At 35.6% G+C, this 18,559-nt stretch overlaps 1 protein-coding gene across 7 annotated transcripts in view; it reads right to left on the bottom strand.

Annotated features, from left to right (window-relative positions):
• The window catches only part of DMXL1 (Dmx like 1), a 135,511-nt gene that overhangs the window by 45,062 nt on the left and 71,890 nt on the right, over nucleotides 1-18,559 (bottom strand). For 4 of the 7 annotated variants that reach the window (XM_019831227.3, XM_019831235.3, XM_019831232.3 and 1 more), the window contains exons 25-30: nucleotides 18,187-18,378; nucleotides 15,055-15,131; nucleotides 10,958-11,085; nucleotides 10,184-10,432; nucleotides 9,720-9,833; nucleotides 2,227-2,405 (exon numbers count right to left, since the gene is read on the bottom strand). In XM_019831227.3, coding sequence (XP_019686786.1) covers nucleotides 2,227-2,405; nucleotides 9,720-9,833; nucleotides 10,184-10,432; nucleotides 10,958-11,085; nucleotides 15,055-15,131; nucleotides 18,187-18,378 — 939 coding nt within the window. The remainder of the gene's footprint in view (nucleotides 1-2,226; nucleotides 2,406-9,719; nucleotides 9,834-10,183; nucleotides 10,433-10,957; nucleotides 11,086-15,054; nucleotides 15,132-18,186; nucleotides 18,379-18,559) is intronic. The other 3 variants (XM_019831239.3, XM_006927555.5, XM_011281743.4) reach the window with 1 other exon arrangement.

Genomic DNA, 18,559 nt, shown 5'->3' with positions numbered 1-18,559 from the left:
GAGAACTCTGCTGCATGGCCAGAAGGGCTGACACTTTAATAAAAAATCCCACCCCAATGGCACAGTCAAAAATGACAGAGATCTCATTACCAAATAGCTAGGAAAGGCTAACATCTCAATTAGCCTGAGGCTATGATATAAAGTGGGACAAGGGCAGAGCAGCCAGAAATTTAACAAGGTCCAGGAATACAGAGAGCTAAAGAAGGCCGTGCTGATCAAGAATCCTTTATCAACTCAAACTGTGCTTGAGAAATGAAGATGACATATATATATTCCCATAGCAACAATAAACATTTGCTGAATGAATGAATGAATGACTCTGTAAAAGGCAATGAGGAACAAGGAGATACGAATACCTGTCTTTAGCCCACGCATTGTACAATAAACGAAAAATAAAAGCTAACGCTTAATGTGCCTGAGGGACTGGTGTCACCAGAAATAGTTCAGTGTCAATTAATACAACAAAATATTAAGAACATCGGGAAGTTGAGAATGTTAGGGATCGGGCTGATCGTAGGAAAAGGAGAAGATACATTCAGGCCTTTTCTGCATGTGCATGGTAGCACAGGAATGTGAAAACAACCATGCAAGCTGAAGTCACTATGAGGCAATCTTTAAATTTTTTTCTTTTTTTTGACGTTTCTTCATTTTTTTTATTGTTTATTTTTGAGAGAGAGAGAGAGAGAGAGAGAGAGAGCGAGCGAGCACTAGCGGGGGAGGGGCAGAGAGTGAGGGAGACACAAAATCCAAAGCAGACTCCAGGCTCTGAGCTATCAGCACAGAGCCTGATGAGGGGCTCCAACCCACAACGTTGAGATCATGACCTGAGCCAAAGTCAGATGCCTAACTGACTGAGCCACCCAGGTGCTCCAAGGCAATTTTATTAAACAAAGGAAAAATTACAAATATTCTATGACTATGAAAAATATTTTTCAAAACATTAAGAACACTTATGGTAGGCAATAAATGTATAAGGAAATGAAAAAAATAGTAAAAATATTTATTTAGAACACTGTAATTAAAATATTAGAAATATTGAGAATTAAGTGTTTTATGTCTTTATAAAAAATTTATCAAGAGTACTCTGAATAGTCCCTGCATTCTAACTCTGTAATTTAGGATACAAAGCAAACATCTTTTCTAATCACTGGCAAATCGTCATCATATTTGTTTCCAAGTTGGTATCAGCTTCCAACATTTTCTTCTTCGCACCTTCAACGTTGTGAAATATTACCCGGAGTTACTCTAACATGAAGATTGTTTTTTTTGTTTGTTTTGTTTTTGCCAATTTCACTATCTCTAGAATATGGTCATCTTTTTGTCACACTTTCCTCATTCGTGTTGACAAGTCAGCCTTCCCTAAGTCTTCTGGCTGCACTAGAGTCTCTCGAATGACAGTAATGTCAGAGATCCCACAATTTGCTATTTTTTCCACAACTTCATTTATATTTGATTTGAATTTCACTTATAGTGCTACCACCTTTCACTGTTGTGTTGCACTTCCATCTTTGTGAGCCAGTTCCCTCTTGTGATTATGCAACTTTAGAAAATGTCACTTGAGTTCATCATGGGAGCCAAGACAGCAACACACTTTTCTGTCTGCATATAAACTAACAGGTACTAATCACCAATAGACTTTGAAAGAACTGTTGTGATTGGTCACTGAACATGAGGTACATGTGTTATTTCCATACTGAACTGTGGACTGAGGAGCCAGCAGGGAGGTTTGTACTTTATGCAGTTATTCACAGTTAATATATTGTGGAAACTTTAAGCCATGTTGTTGAGGGACTCATGTTACTTACTGAAGGACCAAGTAACTATAATGTGTATATGAGAACAGTGCAGGACTGTCTGTAGGACAGAAAAGGAATGACAGCAGGAATGGCCCTGTGGCTTCTTAGCAATCTTGATTTCTTAATTACAATCAAGTACATTAGCATTAAGGTGCTGACCAATTTATCTTTCCATCTAGAACTATTTTGTCTAAAATAAAGAAATCATAACTTATCAAAGAACTGCCTTAACTGATTGGAAATGGCCAAATGTTTTTGAGGGTTTTTTTGGTTTTTTTGTGTTTTTTTTTTGGTTATGCAGCCTGATAAAATGAAAATTTTCTAAATCAGAGTGGGAAAATACTTGGAAGCAGCAGCAATTACAATTATTTTAAACATTTTCATTTCCATTTCACTGCATAAGTATTGTTCTGGGTGGCACTTTTATTACCTTGGCTATGAAATAGTCCCAGATACTGAGCTCCGGCGGGATGAACTTCTCTTTGACTGTCAGTAAGTCCTGGCTGACTGGTGATGAGGAAGAGGTTGGTGGGGCAGATTCTCTGCAAGACATTTTTGATGGCCTAAAACGTTTGTTCTGTTTCTCTCCTTCTTCCACAAGTGAAGAAACTAATAAAAAGAAAAATAAAGTATTATTCAAGTAAGCACTATTTCCAGTGTACTAACTTCATCTATCTTTATATAAGATTTAAGGTTACAAATAAGCACACACACAAAAGTGAATTATTATAATAGTAAGGTAATAAAATAGAAGTGAGACAAAAATCACCATCAACAGCAATCTTTGCTTTTATCTCAACTTATCTCTCATTCTCTGAATGTTAACTTTTCTATTGCATATGTGGGTAATAGGATATAATATCCACTTATAAATGAGTCCACAATGGAACTAAGATCATGAAAGAAAATTATCTATATCCCTCTACTTTGTGTTTAAAAATTTTTTTTTTCAATGTTTATTTATTTTTGGGACAGAGAGAGACAGAGCATGAACGGGGGAGGGGCAGAGAGAGGGAGACACAGAATCAGAAACAGGCTCCAGGCTCCGAGCCATCAGCCCAGAGCCCGACGCGGGGCTCGAACTCACAGACCGCGAGATCGTGACCTGGCTGAGGTCGGACGCTTAACCGACTGCGCCACCCAGGCGCCCCCCTCTACTTTGTGTTTAAGAATACCATGGAAGACCAAGAATATCATGGAATGTCAATGTTAATTGAAAGCAAAAATTCACTTAGGAGGTTCTTTAGTAATCCCTTGGCCTTTTATCTCCATACAAAACTATATGTTTTCACTGAAAATATTAAAAAAATTCAAATATGTAAGAACTTAATTAAGTTGACTCAGACTTCTGGAAATGGGTTACATATGGAATTTTCTGGCCAGTGCAATAACAAATACGAGGGAGAAAATGCAATCTCTGTTGTTTTAACTTCTAAACATTTAACAGTATTCTTTTAGTATTTTGCTTTAGAGTATTAAGGGCCTTAGTAAAGAAAAACAAGTTACACAAATCTTTGACAAATACTAAGTCAGTCACGAGATGCAAATCACCAGTAGAGAACCCAGGATCTCCCAGAGAGAAGCACAGGTCTAATCAACAGGCAAACAACTCCACAATCAGGCACACCCCAATATTCTCCTTCAGTGGTTTCAGTGAGAATTTACTTACCTCCCAAAGGAATGCAAATATTTGTTCTGTAATACAATTTTGTTTTATTGTTGGAAGCTACTCAGCTTGCATAAACAGCATGCTCATGCATCACATCAAGCTACAGCCAAGCTGAGTTTAACAGACTAATTTCATTATTTCAGAGAAAAGGAAACTAAAATGAATAAAATTCCAAACGATTGCTAAAAAAGTGCTATGATTATTACATAACCTTTCAAATGATTTTAAAACGAACCATCAGATTAAAATGTGTCATTTTTTTGTTTTTATAAGCAATTGATATTCAATGATCATTCTTCTAATATATCTGTTGCATACATTTATGTATATTCTAAAGCTTCAACAGTGGTTCTACCAAATTCTGATCAAGTAAAAAATTTAGAATATAAAAGTATTCTTTACCTTCCAAAAAATTAATGCTGTGGTTTAAAAGAAATTTATCATTTGACTTTAACATTAGTATTTGGCTTTTAATTTTGTTTTTAGATCAGAAGGCATATAAACATAGAAGCGTAAAGGATCTCCAGAAAAATAAAACTTACAAACAATGCTAAATGAACACATTTTTGCCAAGATGGCCACGGGATTAAAAAAATCAGAGTTTTTAAAACAAAACCTAAGAAGATTTTTAGAAAGGAAAAACTTTGGAAGTACTGCCTGGGGAGCCCAGATACTGACATGAAAATGAGAAAGTCACCACACACTGGGGGTAAATGTTTAAAGTTACAGACTCAATGCCAGAAGTATAAAACTACTTCTTAAAATATTTTTGATGAACAAGGACAGAAAAAAAAAATGGCAAACAAATTCACAGTACTGAATGTTATGTTATTTCAAATGCTATAAATACAAAAGGACCTGAGCAGTGCCTCCCAGCAAACAAGAAATAACTCGTAGCTGGTTCTTAGTGTAGATGCTCCTTCCTTTCCCTTCAATTACAGCAAGACCTAAGGCAACTTTATGCTTAATCACACGGGGTTAGAGTAGTCGTGAAGTACCAAGAGAGACTACCTATAGTGGCTGAGTGCTCGGCTGCTTACTTTTGAAAATGCTAATAAATATCAAGGATCTCTGCCACTCCTTGGATAAAAACTGACTCTACTATTCTATTACCGAGAGAGTAAATGGATACTTTACCAGTAACAGAAGAAAAAAACAACAACAAAAAACAGTATTAGAGAGAATTGAAAACGAAGTTGGGTATGGAGTTTATGAATTATAAGAAATACAAAGAGGCTAGAAAGTGGGTAAGGAAAAACTACCGTTCATTCACTAACATAAATTTTTAAAATATATTTCTTAGCTGTTTTGGATTCACAGACAGTACGTTTTAAAAGTATAACAATGGTGATTCAAAGGAGCACATGAACCCCAATGTTCAGAACAGCACTATTCACAATAGCCAAAGTATGGAAAGAGCCTAAATGTTCATCAACTGATGAATGGGTAACGATAATATGGTGTGTACATGTGTGCGCGCGTGCGTGCGACACACACACACACACACACACCGGAATATTACTCTGCCATCAAAAAGAATGAAATCTTGCTATTTGCAGTATCATGGATGGAGCTAGAGTGTATTATGCTAAGCAAATGCTTAGTTCAGTCAGAAAAAGATAAATACCATATGATTTCACTCATAAGAGGAATTTAGGAAACAAAAAGATGAACATAGAGGAAAGGAAGGAAAAATAATATAAGGTAAAAACAGGGAGGCAAACCCTAAGAGCCTAATAACTATAGGGAACAGCTAAGTGTTGCTGGAGGGGAGGTGGGCGGGGAGGATGGGATAAATGGGTGATGGGCAATGAAAAGGGCACTTGTTGTGATGGGTACTGGGTATTATATTCAAGCGATGAATCACTAAATTCTACCCCTGAAGCTAATATTACGCTATATGTTAACTAATTTGAATTTAAATAAAATCTTGAAAGAAAAAATACTTTTAAAGTCAAGATAGCAGATTGAGCATGCAAATATATTTTCCTTCCCTCTTAAGAACCCCTATCCTCACTCCGCAGGGGTTTTCTTGGAATATGGAAATGACTCCCAAAAGAATTCACAACAGAACTGGAGAAATGGCTAAAGAAGTTACAGTTGAAGAATGGACCTAGGAGGTACAGAGAAGTAAGAAAGACAACGTTGCTTTTTTTCACAAATTCTTCTGGACTACTAGATTTGCTACCATGCACGTATATTGCTTTGATTAAAATCAAAACAGAAGGCAGCTAATAAGATTAACTTTTTTTGTTTGTTTATCAGACACAAAATTAATATTCTAAACCTAGACTCAAATGTTATTTCTTTAAAACCTGACCTCAAAGTAACCAGCAGGAACGATCTCATTCCTTGCTCCTCAATCTAAGGCAACCTTATCCATGAGACTATTCATGAGTGTGCCAGAGAGTGCAACGAAGCTTCAGGAGGCTTGAAGGTCCTGGACCCTCAAATTTAGCTCCAAAGTTTAAGGGGTGGGAGGATGAAGGTAAGTAACTTAAATAATGACTTAAAACATTTCAGTGGAAAGAAACAAAGATATGTAGAAGATAAAAGTCATGTACGTTCAAGATAAAATAGATTTCAAATCTATTTGTTACTTTTGGCAAGATAATTCAGTGGAAGAGATCTCCTAAGAGATATGTATTCACTCTCCTTTAGCATCCACTTTAGGCAAAAAGTTTGAGAAGTACAAACATATGCCAACACAAATCAAATATTCTGAAAATTATATGTAAAACTTGATTTTACAGGTAAACTTCAAAGATTCTTAAAAGAAAAAGACCAGAACAGGAGATTAAAAGAGTAGTAAATTTAAGGTACTTCTTAATCCTCAAAGAAAAAAAATTAATGCTAAAAAAATATCTGACAGGTGGTATTTTCCATATTTTAGAAAGACTGACTCTCAAGGTCTTCCTCAGATCATTACCTTGCATCTGCTTCATAAGCATCTATAAAAAGAAAACAATGAATGGGGCACCTGGGTGGCTCAGTTGGTTATGCATCCTACTTTGGCTCAGGTCATGATCTCATGATTCGTGAGTTCGAGCCCTGTGTTGGGGTCTGTGCTGACAGCTCAGAGCCTGGAGCCTGCTTCGGATTCTATGTCTACCTCTCTTTCTGCCCCTCCCCTGCTCACACTCTGTCTCTGTCTCTCTCTTTAAAATAAATAAACATTTAAAAAAAAAAAAAAAAGAAACAACTACCTTAGTAGAAAGTAGTGATCTATCTCCAAATCACAGGGCGAGTAGTCGCCAAGGTGGTTGGTGTTGAAAGTGATTCAATGGAATATGGAAATAAAATCTAAGTAAGTAGTAAGTAAATCCACTACTTACATTGAGTTTTTTAAATGAGTAGAGGTGGGAAAAAAGGAAGAGGAGAGAAACAGGGTAAGAAGAGAAGCAAAAGAAGAAAGGAGTAGAGGGAGAGTGGAGAAGAAGAGTGAGAAGGAGGCTGAGGGAAAGCAGAAGTATTAGGGGAAAGAAAAAAAAAGGAGGGGTGAAAAGGGGAGCAGACACGGGAGCTAAGTGGTAAGGGGAAGAAGAAAACAAAATTTGTTTAATATCTGGATCAAAAAGAGTACATGTATTTTATTTAAAAAAATTTTTTTTACATTTATTTTTTTTTTGAGAAACAGAGTGAGACAAAGCGTGAATGGGGGAGGGGCAGAGAGAGTAGGAGACACAGAATCTGAAGCAGGCTCCAGGCTCTGAGCAAGCGGTCAGCACAGAGCCTGATGCGGGGCTCGATCCCATTAACTGTGAGATTATGACCTGAGCCGAAGTCGGACACTCAACCGACTGAGCCACCCAGGTGCCCCAAAAGAGTACATGTATTTTAAATAAGTAAGTACACACACTGTTGTTAAGCATAACCAAGCAGGACTTAGTTAAGCATGTTTTGTCACTAGGGTTATATAATAAAAAATCTAGAGGTAACTGTCCTATGGTACTACTTTTAAACAGTCAATTAAAAGGATTTGGCATATTCACCTATATTTTAAATAGCTGTTTTCTATTTTAAAATGCTCAAGTCTTACCTTTTCTGGTCAAGAAATGCTGCTATTTTGTATATTTTGCTAAAGGAAGGATAGCAATGACATGTATAATCAATCACTAAATACTGAATACAAAACTTCTGATACAAGTTGGAGGGGGAAAAAGTAAAACATCTGGATTTTCTGATCTGTATTTAACATAAATAATCAAAACGCAAAAACACACTTTAAAATGTCTAAAACATCATTAGCAGTCTCATAGTTAAAAAAAAACAGGCTTACAAATAAAATACTCATTTTTTATTTCATGCCTCAATTTGGAGACATAAAAAATCATTACTAAAATTTTATCAAGGTAAAAATTCACAGTTCTCACAACTGCAAATATTACTACAAAATACAATAAAAATTCTTCAAATAAAATAGTTTTGCTTTATAATATGCAATAAAAAGCAAAAGTATGGATTTCTAACTGTTAGCATAAAAAAATCATTTTTTGAAATTTGCTATTGCTTACCTGATTGTCTACTTTAAAAATTAACCATAACAAAAAAATTCCAAACTCCATGAACATACATCTACACTAGTTTTAATTACAAAAAAATGAATCTTTAACATATGATGTGGAATTTGCAAAATTAAATTTGATTAAAAAATAAATTACTGATTTATTACATAACATTTTTGTTAAGAATTCTGACCTGCCAAGCTAAACTCTAATAGAAATCATCTACCATGTTCTCACATTACAAAACTTAGTCATAGTTTTAAACTCTGTCGCTAAAAGAATTAGTACATTAAGTATATAAAAGACTTGTACAGAGAAATAGAAGTTAGTTCATGACACCATTAGTGCAAAGAAAATTAAAGTTAGAATTTAGACCAGAAGAAGGAAAACAAATGGCGACTTTTAAATACCTCTTCTAGTACTAAGCTACATCAATGATTGGTTTAGAAGAGTTTCTAGGTTCTCAAAGACAGATGAGCATCACATAATCTGGATAAGGCTATATCCAGCCCTACTACTAAGTGAACTACATATTTTAAGTATTCTGTGTTATTTGGCTACCAAGTCCTAATCCAAGGGATTAAATATACAGATGCAGATAATTTTTGGTCACCTTACTTACTTATTTACTTACTTACTTCAGTGACTGGTGAAATACAGTTTATGATGGTACCTCTAAGATAATTTAAGTAATGGTATTTGTATACACGAAAAACTAAACCTGGTTAAACAATGAACTTGTTAGACTTTGAGTAAGGTTCTTTACACATCTGTGCTCAGAAGAACTGGTCGGAATTGAGACATAGTGACTGGTAAGAATATTTTTAATTTTTTACAGGTATTTGGACATTCCATAGCTAGAATTTATTCCTTTTTAGCATTTCACATTAATAAGATCAAAGTTTTAAGTAATTTTCTCTTAGAACACATTAAATTAGTTCTGAATTAGTGAACCATTTTTGCATAATGCTTATCTCAGTAGAGCTCTATCTTATACCCCCCTCTTAGACTTTGAAGGTTTTTCTTTAACTGAATTCAGATATCTGAAGTATATATATTCTCAGGCAAGTTTCATGAGAAGTTAAGTCTTTTTCTTTTTTTTTTGTCCATATAAAAAATAAAGCATGAGAAATTACTCTTTAAAAATTAGAAAACAGGTTATAAAAATTAAAATATTTGTTAAAATTTGAAAACTAAGATTAACACACACAGGCTAATAAATTAAAAAAAGAAAACTTAACAGAAAGGTAGAAAGCATTATGAAGATTCTTTTCAGGTCAAGATGCAATATATAGAGTTTTACTATTAGAAAGTTTAGAAATAGGAATACAGTTGTTTAAAATATTTACTTTTCCTGGTATTATGAACACTTAGAAATCCAAATCCCCTAATGGCCAGAATCATAGTATGCAAAACATAAAGCAGCCAATTTGAAATGTTTTCCAGTCATTTCAAGCCATAGTCTGATTTACCATGATTAGCACTGACATTTATTTCTACACATTTAAAATTATGTTAAGAGTGTAAGGAATAGATAACATCAAAACAATTTAAGAGCAGATTGTGGTTTCTACAAGGCTAATCATTGTTTTAAATCAAAAATATGGCTTGATTAAATAAAGGAAATTTCTTAATTTTCTACTGTTAAGTGCAAAACAAAATAAAATGGGCCCAAGGTACCCCAACCCCTTCAAAAAAACACAAAGCAAGCTGAACTGTAAAAGCCTATTTCTAAAGCTAGTATCTTGCCTGCAAGACTGGGAGGGCTATGAGAACTGATGGCTGAAAGAGCTTTGGTAAAGCCCACACATTCCATGGAGAATACCACTACCTGGTGGGGGCTAGGCATAGCAAAGTGCCTTCCTGCCAAAGAAAGAAGAGAGAATCTGTATTTGGGATAGAACAAAGACCACAGTTACAGTATATTTCAAAACAAATGATAATTTCAATAGTAAAAGATTTAAGAAAATTACATTAGACAGTTCTAATCACTGGTGCATGAGTATCGTAAAGTTTGGAAACTGCACCAGAAACTTCATACTGCATTTTCACCATAAAACTATTTGTTCATGCTTTAAGAAAATGGTCTGTAATAAGAATTTTGTGTGAATAAGTTAAAACGTCATTACGCTTGACAAAGTTATCATTCAGATGAATAAATAAAGTTCCAGTCTTAAAAATAAATAAATAAATGAAACTGATGAAAAACTAACCAGGTAAAGGTTTTGAGTGTGTCTGTTCTTTGCTGGGAACATGCGCACCTCCACCAAACACAGCAGACCACATTTTTTCATTTAGAGGATGGGCCACAATCCGAAATAGTTCATTACTAGAATGTGTCGCCAGGCCATGGATGAAGAGACTAAGATACACTGCTGTGAGAATCTCACAGAGTAAAACGGTAAGCCCTGACTGGGCTTCCTCGCCAGAAGAATTCAAAAGTCGAATCAGGGAAGTTATGCCTAGGACAAACAACAAACATAGCTACTAATGACAATAAATTAAAAAAAAATCAACTATAAAAAACTTTATTACATCAGAATTAAAAGTTTTTCTTCTGTAGATTCACAGACTAGTAGAGGTTATTACAGTTAATGCACAAACACTGAGATATCTGTTCAACTTAGAGAAATGATGAAGATCTATAAATCTGAAAGACAAAATTTAATTGCCATGACAAATGATCTCCTATTATAACAAAAGTATAAAAAGTGATAACAATACATTTGAGTTATCTTAGTAAAATGGCTAAGGAAATACCAATGTTAAGTAACTACATAACTTATAACGAATGGGAAATACTCAAGTGGTATCAATTCTAACAATGTTAACTGTTATGTTAACAGTTATTAACATACAGCAAAACTATGCCAAATGTACTTTTTCCTCATCTAATTCAATAAGGCTGAGAAAAAACTCATATATGTATATTTATTTATATATTTTATTTACATATAAAGATATATATATATACAAATTATTTGTACCTGGCCATTGTGCTGGTGCTGTATTAGGAGTTACTGCTTCGTCTAAGCTTCCTGTTTTCAAAGAATGTCGATGGGGAAGCAATACTGTCTGATACATCATTCCAGTAAACTGATTTGTTTGAAATGAACTACGGGAAGAAAACATTTAAATAAGAATAATTTACAATAACAATATAATAAAACAGTAAACATAACATACAATGATCTAAAATGAATTTCATATGTATTATTTCCATATTTTAGATCTAACTTCTAGGGTATCTTAAATATAAATTTATTAGTTATACTGTTATTACTGATCTAAGTACTGTTATCTATAGTCTAGTGTTATGTTAAAACCAAGTATCCTTTGAGTGTAAACGTGCAAATTTTCTAAATTAAAACACATGTCATGTTTTAAGTATTTAGTGAAAGACACAGAATACATACAAATGAGAAAACTAAATTCCTATTGACCACAAACTACCAACTATTCAATCAAATTTCAAAACAAGATTATCTAGTTGAAAAGAAAGTCAGTGTAGGTTCAGTGTGATATTTAATGGCTAGTCAGCCCTACATCAGGATAGGTTACATCAGGTATATGCACCAGGTACCAGGGATATAATTAAAAATGTGGTTTCTGTCTCCATGAAATTTACAGTCAGCTGGAGGTATCAGACACAAATCATTTTATTATATTGCTTTTAAAGACAAAATCTACGCATACAGGGCTATAAAAGCAAAACAGAGTAACATGGCACACAATTTGGGAAGTCAGGATAAGTTTCTCCAAGTAAAAGGCACTTTAAGCTTAAAACTAAGTAAACAGAGGGGCGCCTGGGTGGCTCAGTTGGTTAAGCATCCGACTTTGGCTCAGGTCATAATCTCAAGGTTTTTGAGTTTGAGCCCCACATTGGGCTCTGTGCTGACAGCTCAGAGCCTGGAGCCTGCTTCAGATTCTGTCTCCCTCTCTCTCTGCCCCTCCCCCACTCATGCTCTGTCTCTCCCTCTCTCAAAAATCAACATTAAAAAAAAATTAAACATATACTGATGAAACTAAAGCCACACTCAATGACAAGAAAATGAACTCTTGGAGGACGAAGGCCAAAGATATCAAGTTGAAGCTATCTTGAGAATACATAAGCAGAGTAGTAAGTTTAGACTCTCATGAGAGAATTCAAGGACATAAAATAATCAAAAATCAACACAAAGGAAGAGTAACAACATGTAAGAAACAACAAACTCTGTGAATGACCTGCACCTAAGGAAGCAGATATACCAGAACATTACAGAATGTGCTTTATACTCAGAGAGGTTAAAACAATTAAGAAATAAAGACTGTAAGTTATAAAAATAAAACTGGCTATTAAAATCAACAAGGAGATCTTAAAAATGAAAAACAGAATTTCTAAATCACAAACTCAGATAGGCTAAATAAAAAGACATTGCTGAAGAATGAGTTAGTGTCTGGAAAACGAAGCTAGGATTTCTCCTGAAATGAAGGAAAAATGAATAAAATGAAAGCTAAAACAAAAATAAAAGAAACCTCTATGTTCCAATACCTGTCTAATAAGGAACAAAGAAAAGACAAAATATTTAAAGAAATGAAACAAAACAAAGGATCATAGGAGAAAAAGAAGATGCAAACCAAGAAACAAACTCGTAACCAGAGGGAAGGAAGTGATGCTTACTAGAGTGGGGGAGGGGATGGTAATAGGTAATAGGTAATGGGGATTAAGGAGTGCACTTGGCAGGATGAACACCAGATGATGTACAGAAGTGCTGAATCACTATATTGTACACCTGAAACTAATATTACACTGTTTGTTAACTAACTGGAATTTAAATAAAAATCAAAAAAAAAAAAAAAAAAAGAAAGAGAATTTCAAAGCACTAAGGAAAGATACCTAAGTGTCAAACAATATGTTTTAAAAGTCTAGCTAAATTAGAGTGAAACTTAGGCTATAAAGAGAAAAATCATAAACACCACATTTTTTTCATTTTATTTTTATTTTTCACTTTTATTTAATTTCTTTTTAAATTTACATCCAAGTTAGTTAGCATATGGTACAACAATGATTTCAGGAGTAGATTCCTTAATGCCCCTTACCCACTTAGCCCATCCCCCCTTCCACAACCCTTCCAATAACCCTCTGTTTGTTCTCCATATTTAAGCATCTTATGTTTTTGTCCCCTCCCTGTTTTTATATTATTTTTGCTTCCTTTCCCTTATGTTCATGTGTTTTGTATCTTAAAGTCCTCATATGAGTGAAGTCTTATTTGTCTTTCTCTAATATCGTCTGACATAATACCCTCTAGTGCCATTCACATAGTTGCAAATGGCAAGATTTCATTCTTTTTGATCACTGAGTAATACTCTGTTGTATATATATATACCACATCTTCTTCATCCATTCATCCATCGATGGATATGTGGGCTCCTTCCCTACTTTGGCTATTGTGGATAGTGCTGCTATAACCATTGCGGTGCATGTGTCCCTTCGAAACAGCATACCTGTTGCCTTGGATAAATACCTAGTAGTGCAATTGCTGGGTCGTAGGGTAGTTCTAGTTTTAATTTTCTGAGAAACTTCCATACTGTTTTCCAGACTGGCTGCACCAGTTTAAATTCCCACCAGCAGTGCAGAAGAGATTCTCTCTCTCGGCATCCTTGTCAACATCTGTTGTTGCCTGAGTTGTTAATGTTAGCCATCCTGACAGGTGTCAGGTGGTATCTCATTGTGGTTTTGATCTGTATTTCCCTGATGATGAGTGATGTGGAGCATTTTTTCATGTGTCAGTTGGCCACCTGGAAGTCTTCTTTGCACAAGTGTCTATTCATGTCTTTTGCCCATTTCTTCACTGGGTTATTTGTTTTTTGGGTTTTGAGTTTGACAAGTTCTTTACAGATTTTGGATACTAACCCCTTATCTGATATGTTGTTTGCAAATATCCTCTCCTATTCCATCATTGCCTTTTAGTTTTTCTGATTGTTGCCTTCACTGTACAGAAGTTTTTTATTTGGATGAGGTCCCAAGAGTTCATGTTTGCTTTTGTTTCCCTTGCCACCGGAGACGTGTTGAGTAAGAAGTTGCTGCGGCCAAGGTCAAAGAGGTTTTTGCCTGCTTTCTCCTCCAGGATTTTGACGGCTTCCTGTCTAACATTTAGGTCTTTCACCCATTTTGAGTTTGTTTTTGTGTATGGTGTAAGAAAGTGGTCCAGGTTCATTCTTCTGCATGTCGTTGTCCAGTTTTCCCAGCACTGCTTGCTAAAGAGACTGTCTTTATTCCACTGGATATTCTTTCCTGCTTTGTCAAAGATTAGTTGGCCATACATTTGTGGGTCCACTTCTGGGTTCTCTATTGTGTTCCATTGATCTGAGTGTCTGTTTTTGTGCCAACATCACTCTTTTTTGAAGTTTATTTGAGAGAGAGTGTGTGAGTGGGGGAGGGGCAGAGAGACAGAGAGAGAGAATCCCAAGCAGGTTCCATGGTGTCAGCACAGAGCCTGACACGGGGCTCGATCCCATGAATCATGAGACCTGAGCCGAAATCAAGAGTTGGTTGCTTAACCAACTAAGCCACCCAGGTGCCCCAACATCATTCTTCTGTGAAATTTTTCTCAATTCCAAGTCACTTACTCCCTCCTTTGGGCTCCCTGAGCCTTTTACTATCTTACATCATATATACTATAATTGTATGATATCATACATTACACGTAACAGTATGTAGTTATATATAATTGCATATAATGACAATGTAACTATACTATTATACTCATGCCTCAAGTACAATGTCATGCTATATATATCACTTATCAGCTCACATGTATGTCTTTAACTAGAATGATCTTAAGAAAGGAGAACTTATCTCAGTGCATACTATGACTCCTAAGTTAGTTAAATGAGTTATACTGACAAGGGTCTATTTGGCATTCATTTACCAGAAAGGCATACACCAAAATTTCAAAGCTGGGGAAAAAAGTACTCTTCAGTTCAAATGCTTTCTGTGCTATTTAAAACACTGTCATAAACAGTTTTTCTAAATCTAGAGCATATAAATTCTGAAATGTCATCAGTTACTATAAGCATTCCTCAATTTCACAAAGATATTTACCTGTAGTTATGACTACCACAAAGGCACTGATAAATACAAGCAGAAAGTGAGGCTGCTAAAGTATGCATTACATATACCTGGAAAAAAAACCACAAAATTACTTTAAGTATAACTTTTAAAAAATCAAACTTGTTTCAAGACCAACTATAATAAGCATTATAAAAAAGTGGAAAAAACTATTCTGTCCTTATGAACTACTTCCTTTTTTTCCTTAACATTCATTTATGCCTATACAGGTCTCACTACAGACAAATTAAAAACACTAAGGCTGTGGGCAGATAACATAAAACACACACAGGCTACCTAATTTCTATTTTAAGAGCAAATGGGAAAAGACATTAGCTATTCAGTAGTGCATCAGCCATGTATTAAAAGAAAACCCTTTGGGGCACCAGGGTGGCTCAGTTGGTTAAGCATCCAACTTTGGCTCAGGTCATGATCTCTCAGTTCAAGAGTTCAAAGCCCCATGTCGTGCTGTGTGCTGGCAGCTCAGAGCCTGGAGCCTGCTTCAGATTCTGTGTCTCCCTCTCTCTCTGCCCCTCCCCTACTCATGCTCTCTCTCTCTGAAAAATAAACAAACATAAAAAAAATAAAATAAATAAAAAAAGAAAAAGAAAGCCCTTCAAGACTCAACCTTCTTCAAACAAAATATGTACAAGCTCAGTCTGGTAAATAACAGTTTACCTATGGATAGGTCACTGAAGAATATGCTACCACATATTCTAGCTACTAGAGAAAGCAAGGAACCTAAAGAGAGGGAAATTATTTAGGGAAAGAAGAAGGTATGAAAGACAGCAACTGAAGGGCAAACATTTGTACTGAGGAAGAGAAGGCTCTAAACATGGCATGACAAGCAGTAAAAGAAGTACATCTGACAAGCATAATCCAGGTCAGAAAGCAAACTAGATTAGACTATTAAAAGATTAAGTTCTTCAAATGGAGGGTTGCTGGAATGGAGGAGAGTGGGGATGCACTAGATGCATGATGGACATTAAGGAGGGCATTTGTGATGAGCAGTGGGTATTGTATGTAAGTGATCAGTCACTAAATTCGACTCATGAAACCATTATTACACTATACATCAACTAACTTGGATTTAAATTTAAAAAAAGAGACCAGGTTCTTGATCTAATTATGAAGTAGGACAGTCTTGGATGCAGATAAAAATGGGAGAGTCACAGATTAAAACCAAAAATCAAGGATATCATCATATTAAAAGAAGACAACAAAACCCACATATGGGAAATTGCAAAAATGATCAAAATATTTTTAAGCTTCTCCAATCAAAAAGTGGAGTCTATTTCTCTACTTACTGAACCTGGGCTGGCCTTGTGACTTGCTTTGACCAAGAAGGCAAAGCATTATATGAGTTCTGAACCTAGTCCTCAAAAGGCCTTGCAAATTCTCCTATTGCTGCTCTTTAAACCCTGCAACCACTATGTAAAAATAATCTAGGTGGGATGGTTAATTTTATGCATCAACTTAACTGGACCATGGGGTGCCCAGACATTTGGGGAGACATTCTGGGTTATGTCTGTAAGCGTGATGTGGGATGAAATTAACACGGGTACAAGTGGCAGACTCAGTAAAGCAGACTGCCCTCCCTAATGTGGGCGGGCCTCACCCAATCAGGTGAAGACCTAAACAGAATAAAGCTGAATATAAGGGAACTTCTGCCTGGCTGTACTGAGCTGGAACACTGGTGTTGTCCTGCCTTTAAACACTTGCTCCTCTTGGGTCTCACGCCTACTGGCTCTCACACTGTACCTTATACTACTACTGGCTTTTCTGGTTGTCAGGTCTCTGGACCCAGACTTGAACTACACAATAGGTCCTGGGTCTCCTCCACCTTGATGACAGCCAATCTTAGGACCTCTCAGCTCCCATAGTTATGTAAGGCAACTGCTCTGTACATATACATACACAAGTCCTATTTGTTCTGTTTTTCTAGAGAACCTAGACCAATACATTAGGCTTGGTTCATAGTAGATGAGACCCATATGATCCAGATTCTCCTGTCATCCCTGGAAATAGTGTGCCAACCACCCAAAATGCAAATAAGGCCATCCTAATCCAGAATCCAGCCAACGTACCAGCTGATGGAAGACAAATGAAAATATCCAGACATCAGTCAGTCCAGCTGGCCCAAATTAGAACTGAGGAGCCAACCCAATGAATCATGAGCAAAATAAATGATGGCCATTTGAAGTTACTAATGTTTCAGGGTGGCTCTTAAGCAGCAAAAGCTAACTGATATACCAAGTGTATGCTCATTATTAAAATTAAGTATGTGATACAGTTTAGCTAAAATGAGCAAAATCTCAACAAAATTAAATTCCTTACTGTATTATATACCATGTGGGCATTTATACTAGAGGAGGACAGGAAAAGCGGCAAAATTAAATTACAAGGGTTAAGGTTATCAAAGAGGGTAAGGCTGTAGGCAATATTCAGGCAAGCAGAATATTGAACTGGTATGATATCGCAGCCTGAGAGGTGGGCGAGAACCAGACGACAGACTATTAAGAGAAAAAGAGAAAAGGAGTCCAAACTTGGTCATACTTTAAAGGATTTCAGTATGCTTGGAGAGTAAAGATAAAACATGGAATGTGATATTAACTGTACATAAAGTACAGTGGTGATGATGAAAAGATGATGTGCTTGACTAGATAACCATGTGTACCGATTCAGTAAGTTTGGAGTCAATTTAAGAATCACATATCCTTAAAATACATGTTTTAATATTAATAAAGGAAAACTTTAATTTTATACCATAATACTTAGTTCCTATTTCTAAAAATCAATCAGCTTCTCCCCTAATTGTAATGCTAAAACAATTACTCATGTATCTGCATACACACCTATTACTCTTATCTTAATAAAGTGGCTAAATAACACTAAATAACTAAATTTAAAATTGAAGTACCCTATTGGGTATGAGAATACAAGTGAGGTCAGCCTGGCCTACAACCCTAAGTTCTCTTTGATCAAAAAATATAAACTTAGTAATGTGACAATCCCTATGTATAGTCTGATGTTTAAAATTGCTTCTAATAAGTGTTTCTTAACACTTAGCTTTCGGTTTTATCATAATATACAGGTAAGTTAAAAGAATGAACCAAGCATACTTACCTTATTGCTCTGGATGTCAGGATGGGGTGGTGAATCAAAGTTTATTATGGCATGCAGAATATCATGTGTGAGGTTACTAAGGTGCAGTAATGGATTGGCAACTACTGTTTTGGCACTGGCAGTACAAGCAAAGAGGAGGGGTACCGAGGTTTGCTCTGACAGAGGGCTAGGAAATATGGGTTCTGATGTTTCCTTAAAAACAATGGGAAAAAAAAAGGTTAATCAACTATTTAAAGTGGTAATTTACTACTTTACTATTTCAGAAGTCTCTTGGAAAAACTTCAAAATAATTCAAAATTAAAAGCATAACAGATTACAGAATTAGGACCTGAGGAGGTCAACATTCCACCAATTATAGAGGAAAATGAGGGGA

This window comes from Felis catus, chromosome A1 (genome assembly GCF_018350175.1).
Source record: "Felis catus isolate Fca126 chromosome A1, F.catus_Fca126_mat1.0, whole genome shotgun sequence".
In the NCBI taxonomy this organism is placed as follows: domain Eukaryota; kingdom Metazoa; phylum Chordata; class Mammalia; order Carnivora; family Felidae; genus Felis; species Felis catus.
This window is presented reverse-complemented; position numbering and strand designations above follow the sequence as displayed.